At 48.8% G+C, this 14,065-nt stretch overlaps 1 protein-coding gene across 3 annotated transcripts in view; it reads right to left on the reverse strand.

Annotated features, from left to right (window-relative positions):
• Positions 1-14,065, reverse strand: part of sgcd (sarcoglycan, delta (dystrophin-associated glycoprotein)) — a 58,289-nt gene that overhangs the window by 28,752 nt on the left and 15,472 nt on the right. For 2 of the 3 annotated variants that reach the window (XM_037269389.1, XM_037269388.1), the window contains one exon: positions 7,329-7,499. In XM_037269389.1, coding sequence (XP_037125284.1) covers positions 7,329-7,430 — 102 coding nt within the window. In that variant the 5' untranslated portion in view covers positions 7,431-7,499. Of the gene's footprint in view, positions 1-62; positions 156-7,328; positions 7,500-14,065 lie in introns of those variants that run through there. The other variant, XM_037269391.1, reaches the window with a different exon arrangement.

Below are 14,065 nucleotides of genomic sequence, written 5' to 3' on the forward strand. Positions count from 1 at the left end.
CCGCTCTCCGTCTTTTGTTATGCGGCCAGCGCATTATCGCCAAGTGCGCTCGCTCGCCTTACTTGTGTGAGTTACGCGGAGTGACACTCGTTTTGTTTCTCCATCACTCATCTGTCAGCGCTCGGCGTCCCTCCGGGCGCGTGTTCCGCATGCCCCGCCGCCGCCGCCGCCGCCACCGCCGCCGCCGCTGTACAAATACACAACAAATGGGCTGAATGTTGTTTTTGCCGGGAATAGAATTCGAGACCCAGATGGCCCAAAAAAAAAAAACCCTGCTTTGTTCTCAGCCAATTAGGATCCCAGACAGTTCTGCTGCCGGCGTTGTTGGTGGTGACGGCCGTGGGGGACTTTTATAGCCAAAAGCGGCTGAACATGGAGGCTGGCACATGTCATCGGAAATAAATACGGCTTCTTATTGGAGTCAAAATTGACTCTAGTGTGAAAGTTAGCTTTGTAAACCACTGTAATGACAAGCAGATTCCTGCAGTGGCATCGTTTGGGATTTGAGATTAGCACACTTCTTTGATGCGGGACCCAGTTTTACAGTTTGTGAACTTTAATATCGATCTGTTGGACATGTTTCTTTTCACAAAGTTTTCTCTGCTTTTTGCTTAGAAACCCCAAGACACAATAATAAGCAGGCGAGCTAATGTTAGCATGTGTGTCGTTACTGTTGGCTTGCTAGCAAAAGGCGCTAACATAGCAGTCGACACCTATGGCACCTATTTGACGCTCGAGGTTCGTTTTCTTTTCTCCCGGATAAAAAATAGCTATTATTAAGGAGAGAACGGACGACGGAAACAAGCTCAAGCTCTCCAGTGGCGTCTTGAGATTTGTGTGTCATGCCAGCGAGCGCAGTCACACACACAGGTAGTTTATTTCAAAAAAACAAATCCATATTTCCCATTTGGCTGAAAATCACCACCCTCCCCTATTCCCCACTCCATATACTTCATGATTAGGAACCAATTATTCTTATAAATAATGGAACAATCACACTAGTGGATTCCACTCAGCCAGAAGGCCAAAGAATGACAGCACTGATGTTAGCGCTGCTGTGTGCCCCCCCCCAACCCCACATTGGCGCAGTCAAAAGCGCTTGACATGAAGGCTTCATCTTATGCGTTCTCCTGGAATTTTGTCGGGAAGTGGACCAAATAAAAATGCTTAGAATGTTGCAACCTGGTTATTTACAAAAAAAAATCTTCGATTACTTTGAATATTTGAGGATTTAAAAATGTCTTCCAATGATTAGTTTCAACCTAGCAAAGTCTTCCTGGCAACAAATAGCTGCGACCGTGCATTCTGGACGCCCTCGTCAGCACAAATGCTCCGTAATTACTCGTAACGAGGTCCGGGAAGCGGGAACCGTGTTGACCCCATGGGGTTAGCTTGCTGGATTCAAGGCTGGCGTGGAGTCAAAGCCATCATTAAAACGTGGCAAGTGTAAATGCAGAATACCTCGTTTGGAACCATAGCAAATATTCAATTAAATTCTCATTAGGCGGTAAAGTACTGATGACCGCAGAGATGGATGGGATGGGCAACATCTGCCCTCCAAAGGAGTTAGATCGACGACGGAGATGATCCGATTATATGGGCCGGCGGCCGGCCTTCTCATCTATTTTCGAGGCGGCTTGTCCTCATGAGGGTCAAACGGAGTCTTTCCCGGCGAGGGAAGCGGGAGAAATACACGAGTCTTCATTCTGAAAATCGGAGTGAAACGGAAAAAAAGGACACTTCAAAAAGTACGGCTACGAGTCACGTTTCAAAGTCTTTCCGTTTGCTGACGTCGCGGTACGCAACGATGACTCGATTGGACTGGAGTCGCCGTTTGCGTCGCGCCACAGCAGAGCCACGGTGGTGATGCGCGCCTTCAGAACGGAGAGAGCTTCAAATCGAAAGCGACAAGGTGCGCGATCCAGACAAGCCCGGCAGGTTAATGATCGCTGCGCCGCCGTGGGCCCCCCGCCATCTGCCGGCGGCCGTGTAATGGAAGCAATTTCCAGAGAGGCTCACGAGCGGGTGGCTGAGACGACGGAAACATGGGGAGCATGCTGATGAAAATTTGCCCTTAATTACCAGCTACGGTGGCGGCGGCACTAACGAGAGCCGCGGAGGGAGGCGGCGTGGCGGCATCCTACCGACTTCAACCAGGGATATGGTGGAGGTCGACAAACCCCCTCACTAACGAGGGCCGCGGAGGGAGGCGGCGTGGCGGCATCCTACCGACTTCAACCAGGGATATGGTGGAGGTCGACAAACCCCCTCACTAACGAGGGCCGCGGAGGGAGGCGGCGTGGCGGCATCCTACCGACTTCAACCAGGGATATGGTGGAGGTCGACGAACCCCCTCACAAAGCCACATCTGCACCAATGACATGTTTTGCAAAATAGTTCAACTGTGGGCTTTTCTCCGCAATGCAATCTGTCCCGAGCGCCAACTTCTCCCATCCCGCCGCCGCCGCCGCCGCCGCGCTCCAGCGGAGGAGGCCCGACACGACGGCAGAAAGGCGCCGTTCTTCATTTTCCTTCCGTCCGTCGGAGAGTTTAGCCAGCAAGACGGATGATGAATCGCGGCGGAGACAAAGTTAGTCAATGAAACAGAGCGAGAGGGCGGACATTGAACAACTGCTCCCAAATTAGATTTACACGCAGACTTGGTCTCGCATGGGATTCCCAACGACCGCCTCAGAAAACGGTGAATTTTTGCGGCCAGCCTCCCAAAACCACAATATTTTCCATCTGTTTAGCATTTGGGTTTCAAAATCTGGAGCGCAAATTGATCTCGGAAAATGGCCCGTTAACGAGGTAAAAATAGTCCTTGTATGAGAATCAAGAATAAATATTTGACAAATGAAAAGACTTTGGCACGAGCGCACGTCCTCCTCCTCTCCGGGCTTGTAACCAAGCACAAATTCCTTCCAGCTGCTGAAAATAATTATATTAGACTATGAATATTTGATACGCTTTAATGTTTTATGTAACAGCAAATCCCATGTAACCCAATTGAACTCATTTGCATTGCTTTCCCCCCACTTGGCCCCCGAACCTGCCGTCCCCCCCGGAGAGATTTCAACACCATTGCCAATATTCAACGCTGAATAAACACGCTATCATAGGGAATTAGCATTTTAATGAGCTTATTGATTAGCATGTGCGCTAGCTAGATGAAGCGGGATGGATGGATGGATGGACGGACGGACAGACGGACGGATGCATGGATGGACGGACGGCTAGCTATGCGGTGCTTCATGACAGCTGGCATATATATGATGCTGACAATGACGCAAAAAAAAAAAAAGAATATAAAGGCTCTGAGTGTTTCCTCCATTGATCCGGAGGTGAGGGGGAAGCGACGCGAGTAGCAAGAGCCCGGGAAGCGCATGTCAAAAGATGTTGTCTTAAGAGGCCGATGAATCATTTATGAGTAAGCAAAGAGACAATGGCGCTACCACAAGGCAACATTCGCCAAGTGACGAAGCACCCACAAAAATGGTCATGGCTAGTTTTACGTATGACGTGATTCATTTGTTTTGACTGACAAGCGGACAGCAGATTGGATGTGGCAAGAGTTGAACCTACGTGCTGTGCTGTGCCGCAGAGCAAAGCAGAGCAGAGCAGAGCAGCCACCTCTGGAGTGGGTTGTTAACATGTCTGGATATAATTGAGCGCCACTTAAAAGCCCCCCAAAACGTCCCGCCGCGCTGAGCCGACTGCAGCGGTGACCGCTTCTTCTTCTCTCCTCGCACCAAATTGATTTTCGCTCGGCTTTCTTGAAAGGTGAGAAATGCACTCACTGCACTCATTTGCACACCGCTGAATGGGAATGTGTGTACGAGTGCGAGCGTGCCACAGTGAATCGGACCCCAAGTGCCATTGACGAGGCCATCCGCTGAAACGAGCATAGTTTAGAGGTGATCTGCAGTCTGACGATAAGCGCAACGCTCTGTGTGTGTGTGTGTGTGTTTGCAAGCCTCGTATCTGCTGCGTTATGCGTTTGTCGCCTGTTGTCGTGCCCGTTCACGTCAGGATTTAGGAGGGCGCTGTTCAAAACGTCCTTCTCAATCTACTTAAGGTTCTACGAGCGCCGGGCATAATAATCCATTGTGACCAGGGGGTGATTATTGACTCAAACCCGAATGGAGGGGAGCCATCCTTGCCATTGTGTGGCAGGGTGGCATGTATTTTAGGAAAAGGCTTTCATTGATTAGTCAAGCCATAGCCCTGTCTAATGGAAACATTGCCGCCATCATCTAAATAAGTTGAGCTTTGTTCCGTGACATATAGTAACAGAGTCTCAAGCCACGCTTATAAATAAGAATTTGCGCGTCATCGCTGGAGCCAGCCGCTAGGAAATCCTTTCCGCAGACAGACGAACCGGTTCGGACGCCCCTCGGCAGGGTGGCAAAGCAAGCGCCGGCCGGCCGGGCGGGAGGGATCACTAATGATGACTGCGGGAGAACACTGATGGGCCCACATCTTAGAAAGAATGCAGATTACATGCTACATACAGCAGAAGGTGCGAGGAAACATCTTTTTTGGGGGGGTCATTTTCTGCTCCCAAGCGGGCTCATAAAAGGGGTGCAACAATTTGGTAGAACCCCGTCGAGATGAGCATGGTGAGCATGGTGACGGATACGCACAGACCTATATTCTTTATCCTCTGCAAAGAAAGACGAATGTTATCGCAGCTGACGTCTGTATCTTCCGCCCCCTGGTGGCCGAGGTGCGCTTACCGACAGTTTTCTAACACTGAGTATTTCCCATTAGGAGAAGAAAAAAACCCACGAGGAGCCAGGATTACCGTCGATGAACGCAGTTATGAAGCGGGGACTCGGACTAAGCCGTGACATTACACTTCAACGCGGTCGGCTACAAATAGAGACACAGTAGGTCTGCGTAACGACTTATGGACGCCATCTCCAGCGGCCTCATTATCCATTTCACATGAACACACAAGGCCGGGAAATGTTGATTTGTTTAATAATTCAGCCGCTGCTTCTCCCTCCGCTCGGCAAGCGGCTGGTCTGGAACTAGAAGTGCGCGTGGTGCGTAGCGTAGCGTAGCATAGCGTAGTGCGGCACGTGCGTCGTAGCGGCACACTCGCAATGAAGCAAAAACATCAGAAAAGCCAGCTGCCGGCGTTTCGCAATATTTCTCTCAATCGACCTACCCTTTGGCATATTTCAAAAGGTTCCAATCATCGAAGGCGTGTTTCAGTTGGAGGACGACGTTGCGCTTTTGTCTCAATGGCGCCGCAGACTTGCAAGGCTAATTTGTCACTTCTCTTGCCAACTTCTTCTAAAACGGGACGTTACTCGGATGATTGACTGCCTTCCAAAAAGTGCAAGCGGCAGCGGATTCTTGAAAAGTTCACCAAATTTTCAGGAAGAGACAATGGGTACAATGGCGAGCGCTTGAGCCCGTGAGCTCTAATCTGGTGAGTCGGTGGCTCTCCGAGGGAAAAGGTCACCGTGCTAAATCATTTGCTCCGAGTGGGAAACGCGCCCAGGCCGTCGGACCGGGAGTACGGCGTAGCTATTAATTAGCGTCAGCGTGACGTCGCGATTATCATCAGGCCTCCTGGGAGCGCTCTTCAAGCGGGCTGGCTGGCTGGCTCGGGCGGCCATTATTGCGTGGCTTTTGTCATCCGACGCGTGGCTATTTTTAACAACGGCTGAGAGAAGGTCAAAGAATGGCGAGCGCTTCCGAGTTGTGTTCCCGCATCGGCTGGCAGGCTCCATTTTTGTTTTGGGCTCGCTTTCTTCACTATCAGACTGTCAAAAAAATAGGAGCCAGAGTGAAGCCAAGTCTCACAAAGTTGTTGACACCCGCCCAACTTTGACAAAACTTTGCTTGCCAAACAACTCACTTGACATCTCTGTTTCCAGACAACAGAATGTTAACTGGCCCGAAAAAAATGCAACCGTCATTTTAAAAATGCATCTCAAAATAAAACAATGCGAGTTCATCTCATGCATTCATCAATAATCTGCGAAGAACTACTAAGTGCGCGTGACACCGCCCCGTTGTGGCCAATGTGCATACATCAGAAGGGACGGCACAATTTCCATTCGTTTGTTTTTAATGAGTGTTTGAGGATATTGCGGATGCTTTGACCAAAGCTAACGTCATATTTCACACCTTCCTAGGCAACATCCGCATCAATATTTACCAACAGCTTTCTTTCAACAATGCAGTCGGTAAAAGTTCCTTTCCGCTTCCATTGAGCGAAGCGCTTTTGACTCGCACACAGAAAAAAACACACACAAGAAACGCATGCGGTAGCGGTGGCGGCTTGCTTGTCTGAATGCGTTTAGAAAGAAGCCGATAAAATATGAAGCGGGAGCTCGGGAAAAAGTACAAAAAAAGTGTGTGCGTGTGCGTGTGGGGGGGGGGGGGGGCGACCACACAAAGAGCTGCCTCGCAGAAACACGCACAGGCGCTGCGGGCCATGCGCACGCTCACATGCCTGAACGTCGCCCGAGCCGCGGCAAGTAAATATTAAATCCAGGAAAGCTGTGTCAATATTTATGTCCTGGGAGGAGAAGGGCAAAAGTTTGAAAAGATGAATTTTGTTCATTGGGAAGTGTATTCTCGACTTTGACATCCATCCCCATGGTCAAAACTTGGAGCACAAGTCTGGGATGGAGGCCCCTCCTTTTTTCTTTTGCCTCGGGAAACACCTTAGAAATCCCTTTTTAGCGGCGCAGCGTGACGACAGCACGTGGCCGAGGAGGCCCTTAGCCTCCACTAATTACTTCCTTGACGTCAAATTGGCCGGCAGCTCGCGTGCATGCCGCCGTCCGTCCGTGTTCACTCTCTGCCGCTTGAAACTATGATCCTCAAGTGAATTGCATGCCTGTAATGACCTAATCGTGGATCTAATTGAGACGCTTTTTGTCACCGCGGGCCGGCCGGCGGGCGGGCGGGCGGGCGGGCACTCTGAAGATTGAAAAGAGAACGTGGAGTCACTGCTGTGTTGGTCCTGCCGGCAAAGTGGCGAAAGACCGTCCTAAATGATAGAAAATGGTCCCGACGAACAAATTGGCAGTAAAAAGAGAGCGCAAGTGGTCGAGCAAATGTCTTCAAATAGGCTGGCGCCCGCGGCCTGACATCGGCGTTCAAAGTGGCCAATTGAGGTGACTCATTTAGTATCTTTGGTGCCCCAATTGAAGGAGGAAGAATATCCATTTTCTAAAATACAAATGTATTTTGTTACCCCAGACGAGTTCCTATCTCACCGTGCTCCAAAACACAAATTGTGGGCAAGAGAAAAAAAGCCAACAACCTCAGTTGAAATGAGGACAAAAAAAGAAGCTCACCTCAGCGTGCGAGTGTGCTGACTCGGCGTCCGGCGGGCTTTCCCTAATCACCTGAGACGAGGCGGCTGAGCGATCCGGACGGGCCGCCGCTGAGCTGATCATCCTCTCGGGGGCCACATGATCATTACGACTCCTCCGCCGTCCGCCGCCGCTCGTCTCCCGTCGTCATCGCTTTTGAAAAGAGAGGCGACAAGTAGAGCGGATCAGCAAAAAAAACAAAAACAAAAAAAAGCTTTGCCGGCCGGCGGCCTCAATTCCCCAAGCGGTCATTGGGCTCGGCCGTGTTAAACGACTGTGATTTTGCCAATTAGCAACGTTGCAGGCGCCACTTGAATATGAGAAAAGGTAGTGTGGCAATTAGTCACCTGCCGTGACATTGTTGTTGTGATGATGCTGCTGCTGCTGCTGCTGCTGCTGCTGCTGCTGCTGCTGCTTTATATGACTATAAAAAGAAAAAGTTGATGCCGCAACTTTTCCGGCCTTCGAGGCAAAAATCACACTGGCAAACGACAGGAAGAAGGTGTGGATATTTCAGAGACTCTCCACGCTTCGCTTTTCAAGCCTTTCTAATTGCTGTAATGGTATTGTTATATATATTATACATATATATATATATATATATATATATATATATATATATATATATAAATATACATATATATATATATAAATAAATATAAATATATATATATATAGAGAGAGAGAGAGAGAGAGAGAGAGAGAGAGAGAGAGAGAGAGAGAGAGAGAGAGAGAGAGAGATTTTTTTCTCAGCACCAAAGGCCAAGGTTGAAGCCGTCCGCAGCGCTGATGCATTAGCAGCTCAACATTTGCTTGTTTGTCTATACGAGTGGAGACTAATTTCGAGGCAACCTTTCCGGATTGGCATTAGTCTCCAAAACTTTTCTCCCGCGCGGAAGAGCTCCTCTTCAATTTAATTGACGTTTCTTGCTTTCTTCACGCGAGCCCCGACCCGGCCAGAGTCTGTCTCGCTGATCCAAAACCATCCCTTGACTCTCAGTTCCTGAATTCTTTCTTTTCTCTCCGGCATAAAGATACAGAGGAGTCTCACGGCGAAATAGGCGCGCCCGCCCGCCCGCCCGCCCGCCGTTGCCTAATTAGGGCTGGAGTGTGAATTAACGAGCAGGTCGGGGCAGGTTAATGAAGGGTGGCGGCGCTCCGCTGCGGGCTGAAATGAAAAGCAGCGTATGCGAGCGCCGGCTACCGCTCTTCAAATTAGCATGCGCCGCCCGCCATGGAAGAAGAGGAGGAGCGGGAGCTTAAGATCAGGGGATGCTTTAAGAATAATTGTCAATTTTTGTGAAGACTGCTTGTGATTTAGGGCTATACAAATAAACTTGACTTGAGGAGTCCCATTTCTCGCTTCTGAACTTTACTTGCCCTTCGTTTTCTTTTCATGCTGAGAAAAATGAAATAGATGCTGGGGAGGCAGCAAAATGAGGGGCTCACTCCTTGACTAATGACTCATGAACGGGGTTTCTTTTTGATTCAAGTTATTTGATGTTGATTTGCTAGATAAACGCTGAGGCGTCTATTTAAGGGAGGTGTTTGTAATTAGATAAATAAAGGCCTCCGGAACCACCTGGACTATTCGTACGTAAAGGTGGATTTGTGCACGTGATTGGATTGGCATTCTCCTTCCTGCGCCCCTGCTACCTGGGCTCATTCCCCATTCGTGACACACGTAGGTCACGGCTTGACCTTTAGCGGCCCACGGAGACGCGGCCTCGGAAAAAGGTAACACGTCAACGCGGCTCCTCCCCCTTCGCACGCGTGAACGGTGCGGGTGGCCGTGCAAAAGGTCTGTTTACAGCAGAGGTAAATAAACAAACCAGGACTCCACTCGTCGCTTTGGTAGAGGACAAAGAGGAAACTGGCAAATATGAACTTTTCTCAGTCACATGATGGTGGGTTTTTTCTTCTTCATTTTTTGAAGATGGCCGGTCGACTGAACCCCGAGTCGCTCCTGACGTCGACATCCTTGAAAACGCAAATCTGCCATACAGTGAAATGATCCCCAAAAAATCATAATAATCATAAAAGCTGCCTGCCGCAAGCAGCAATTCAATGCATTCCATTCATCACCAGACTAAAGTGTCAAAAAAGCCTTTGATTAACGGCAACCTTGATTAAGGTTGCTTCTTTTGTGCTAAGCTAGCAAGACGGCCGAAGGGCGCAGCCCGACGTGAAACGCTATCATGGAGTGTACTCGCTGATCTCCGCAGTGCAGGCAGCTGCCATCGCGATGCTGTAAAAAAAAAAAAAAAAAAAAAAAAAGAAATCGCAGCGTCTCCACGCCTGAGTTTGGGAGGTTTGCATCTGCTTTGAAAAGAGGCTAATCCTCCAATCCGGGCTACATTTATCTGCTGGAGAAAAAAAAAAAAAAAAAAAAGATGGAAGCTTGTGGAGTTGAGGCTGCCAAGAGTGTGAGAGTATTAAAAGCGTTATCTGGGATTTGGACGCATCCGGCACACAGTGTCGGAACGTCGCTAGGTGACACATACGAGCCGACGGCGGCGAGGTGAAAGGCCGCCGTCGCGGCGACAAGCTACGTCTTGTCCGTTGGGCTCCTGTAACTCGCTCGGAATTTCTCCTAAAAGCGCGCGAGTGAGCTTTTTTTTTGCACGTCGATACTGGCCGAGGCGTTGACGTTGGCTTTCGCCGCCTTGATTCTTTGTGTAACGGCCGTTGCAAAAAGCGTGCGCGGCGGAATCAATCGAAAAGCGTGATCGAGCGTGCGCTTTTAAAAGAAGCTACTGGAAGGTAATACGTCAAGAAAAAGGGTGACGCTGAGTGATGGCGAGTCAGAAAGAGACAAGTCAAGGCGCAAGCAAAGCGCCCCAAGGCTTTCGGGATGAAAACCATCAATAATCCTCATCCTTCTTTCCCGCTCTCCTCTGACTCGCCATCCTTCATCCTCGGGATGTTTTGGGAGGATTTGATCATCCCGCCGCTGCCGCCCCTGGGGTCTTATTCCGCTTTCAAATCATTGACGCTGATTACCCCCCGGCCCCGTCGTATTGATTTCGGAGATTTACGGTGGCCGGCCAAAGGTCCCCGGCCGGCCCCGGCGTCCCCGAGCTGCCGTTCATTTGTTGAGCTCGTGCCTCTTTCTGACACGCCAAAATCCACACGCACACGCACACACACGTCTATAAATAGTCCCCAACAAATCAAGCACTTTAGGTATTTCCTCCCAAGGTCCATTATTTGCCGCTTGAAAGCAACAAGGAGTGTTGCAACGTGTCTAATAAGTTGTGCTCTTGTACTCTCAGCGGTGCCATAAATCAGCCGCAATCCCTCCGTCCGGATCAAGAAATGACGCCGCTGTCGCTCCGGCCGGGCGGGCGGGCGGGCGGGACCCGCTCTTAGCTTTGCCGTAGTTTGAAACGCGACCGTTTTGTCGTAGATGTCCAAATGATGACTACAGAAGAGAAATTCACGTTTTAGATACAAAGTAAATGCAAATAGCCGTAAACTATTTTCTCGGACGGGATAAGGTTTGGCGGGAAGAAAAGTGTCACAGTGGCTCGGATATAGCCAGGAATGGCGTCAAAGTCCATCCGAGCAGCTCAAATGCCAAGTTGTCGTTCTGCGCCGCTTCTGGGCTGGGCCACGGGTGGATTTGTCACGCCGCCTCACAGGGCGATGGATCATGCCATAGAAGCCCGCCATCTAGGACATCCATAAAAGGCGGGTGGGACTTTTGTGACAGTTGGCACGCAACAAGTCTCAACTAGAGCGTGAGCACGCGGCGTCGACGGTCCAGTGCAAAGCGGGAAGTGTCAACTTCCGACAAGGTGGCTCGTAGCGACGGGACGATCACGTTTTGCGCTGTTGGCACGCCGCAACTTCACAGATGGTTTGACCGCAAGCTATGAATATACTGACATGAATCCGCAAGAGGAGCAGGAGGAGGGGGAAGCCGGAGGGAAATGTCGGACAGCTGCTCAAACAAGCAGACAAACAACTCCGACTAAAGCTGCTACATTTGCCGTCGCTGCCGTACGATGGAAAGGCGGCGGCGGCGGCGGCGCTCGCTTCGTACGTACGTGTTGACGACGGCGCTGCTGATTAGCACATCGATGGCGGCCGGCGACGCGATGCCGTCAGAGATAGAACAACGACCAGACATTATTTGGAACGAGTAACCATCGAAGTGACAATGACATCATTTAGCCATCTTATTGTTAGTTGTATGGCAACGTCCGACTTGATGTCAATCAAGAGTTGTTCCCTGCACACTCGATCACAGTTTTAACGATGCACCGGAGCGCGGCGGCGGCGGCGGCGGCTTCTCCCTCGGATGACGACACGGCGATGAAAGAGGCGGCGGAAGTTACGACGGGACGCTCGGCGGATTTAAAGGGACGCCTCCTAACGAACAAACGGGTTTGCCGCCAAGTCCTAGACATTGGACGGCTTTCCTTTTAATATCTTTTAAAAGACGTTTTTAGCGACCGTGACACACATTGGGTAAAAATAAATAAATGAAAAAAAGCGGATTGAGTCCCGAAAAGCTGCTGACCTAATGGCTCGGAAAAACCAATAAACAGTCATGCGGTGAAGAGGAGACATAAAAATGAATGAATTCCTCACAGGGGTCACTTTATGTCTGTTGGCGCCTCGCTATGTGTGCATGCGTGCGTGTGCGTGTGCGTGAGTGAGTGAGTTAATGAACACTCCAGAGTTGAGGCAGAAGGCCCTACACTTTTTTTTCCACAAGCAGCACGCCGTGAATCTCCAAGAACGCCATCAGTGTGCATAAAAGCATATGTGCGCCCGTGAGATTTACAAGCGTCTGCGTGTGTGTGTGTGTGTGTGTGTTTGCCTGAGCGTGCGACACTTTTTACCGAGTGTGTCGATGCAAAATAAGAAAGGGAGGATCAAATCAAGTAGCGGAGCTGAAATACGACTAGCGGCGGCTAAAATGTGCTTTGTCACCATGCTAACGGATGAGGCAGCATGCGGTTCGCTAAAACGGCAATGGGTCAACCTAATCAAATAGCCGATAGGAAAGTAGTAGCATGGTGCCGGGAGATATGAGCAATTGTTATCACTCCAAACGACATTACCGTGGGATAGTTCAAGATGGCGGCAAAGCACTACGTTAATACTTCAACATAATTCCTTGGCAACGAGAGGCCACAAGATGGCGCCAAGGCAACTCTTTAAAAGATGCTGTAATGGACAAACGATTCCTATAAGCTATTCAAAAGGTCCTTTTTCACCCCTAATGAGTCTCCGCTAATTTCACAAATCATTTCTTGTTGCCATGTTTACTTTCATTTGGACTGGGTAATGAAGGCGCAGCACAAAACCACCTTCACGGCAGCCTCTTGTTTCACTGCTGTTATTTTCCGATTTGTACGCCATTTGCCCACTAATGTGACTCGCCGTCACATGTGGGATTGAACCTCGCTTGCAAATGAAATCCGAATCATCAGCTGTTACACGTTCAACCGAATCCTCCCATTTTGAAGAAAAACAAAATTTAGCTAACCGTAGAACCACCAACTGAACACGCGATAATGAACGATCAAAGTTCATAAAAGTTTCGAAACCCCGCACGTCCTCTTTAAAGATGTCGTTTAGCTCTCGGCGCATTCGATAAACGGAACGGCGCCCCGCCCTGGCCGCTTTATTGAATCTCCGCAATGAGACATTTAATAATAAGTGTGACTGTTAATTGTTGCCGTGGCGACGGCGAGCGGGCCCCGTTTCGTCTGGGCCGGAAATCCGAATGTAATTGCTCGATTAAAATTCTGTCGGCCCGCATTTTATTGTAGGTGCATCACAAGTGCACGAGGGTGCCACGAGCAGATTTTCAATTTAGGGTGATGTCTTTCCTCCACGTACTAAAATACAGCTGACAGTAGCAAGTTCATGGGGGTACGGGGGCGCATGTAGACCACCATAAAGATGATTGTCTGGAACATGAAAAGAACATTTGACATATATTAATCTGTGCCATCAGGCAGACGCTACAGATTAATTAGGTCGAGGACTAGCAGATTCGCCAACAGTTTTTACCCTACAGCGGTAGTCACATTGAATGCAGCTAAACGTAAATGATTATGTCTGTGTATGTTCTTCTGTGGGTTTTTAGCTTGTTTTTTTTATCTTTTTATTCTATTTATTCTATATATTTTTTATCGCATGCGCGGATCGGTTGGCACTTTTTAAATTTCGTTGTACAGGTGACAATGACAATAAAGATCTATTCTATTCTATTCTATTCTATTCTATGACCGGCACTGGGTGGGGAGCTATCAAATATCATGCTCGAAAAAAATGCTTATTTAATGATGACTTGAATTTAAAGATGAGTCATTACTTTAAGCAGAAAAAAAGCCACATGAAATGGCCAATATTTCGTTGAAAGATAGATTTAATAGTAATGCTTCGTTTTCACTCAACATAAATTTCTTTTTGAAATATCCTCTCAAGACTTGCCTTGAAATAATATAATATATTCAGGCCATGTATATTTAATGTCAAATCAAAGCAGTATTTTTTATTTTTTGACTTGACGTATTTAATGGTTAATACTGTCATGTTCAAGTCATTTTCTTTTATTTTCCATAACGTACAGTCAAATGTGGAGAAATGCTTTCAAAGCTCAGGTTGTTGTTGTTTTTTTACAAATATGCTTCACCTCTTCACCATTTTAAGTTGAACCTAATTTGGGCTCTCTGGTCACATCACATCAGTGGACT

Source organism: Syngnathus acus, chromosome 14, assembly GCF_901709675.1.
Source record: "Syngnathus acus chromosome 14, fSynAcu1.2, whole genome shotgun sequence".
NCBI lineage: Eukaryota > Metazoa > Chordata > Actinopteri > Syngnathiformes > Syngnathidae > Syngnathus > Syngnathus acus.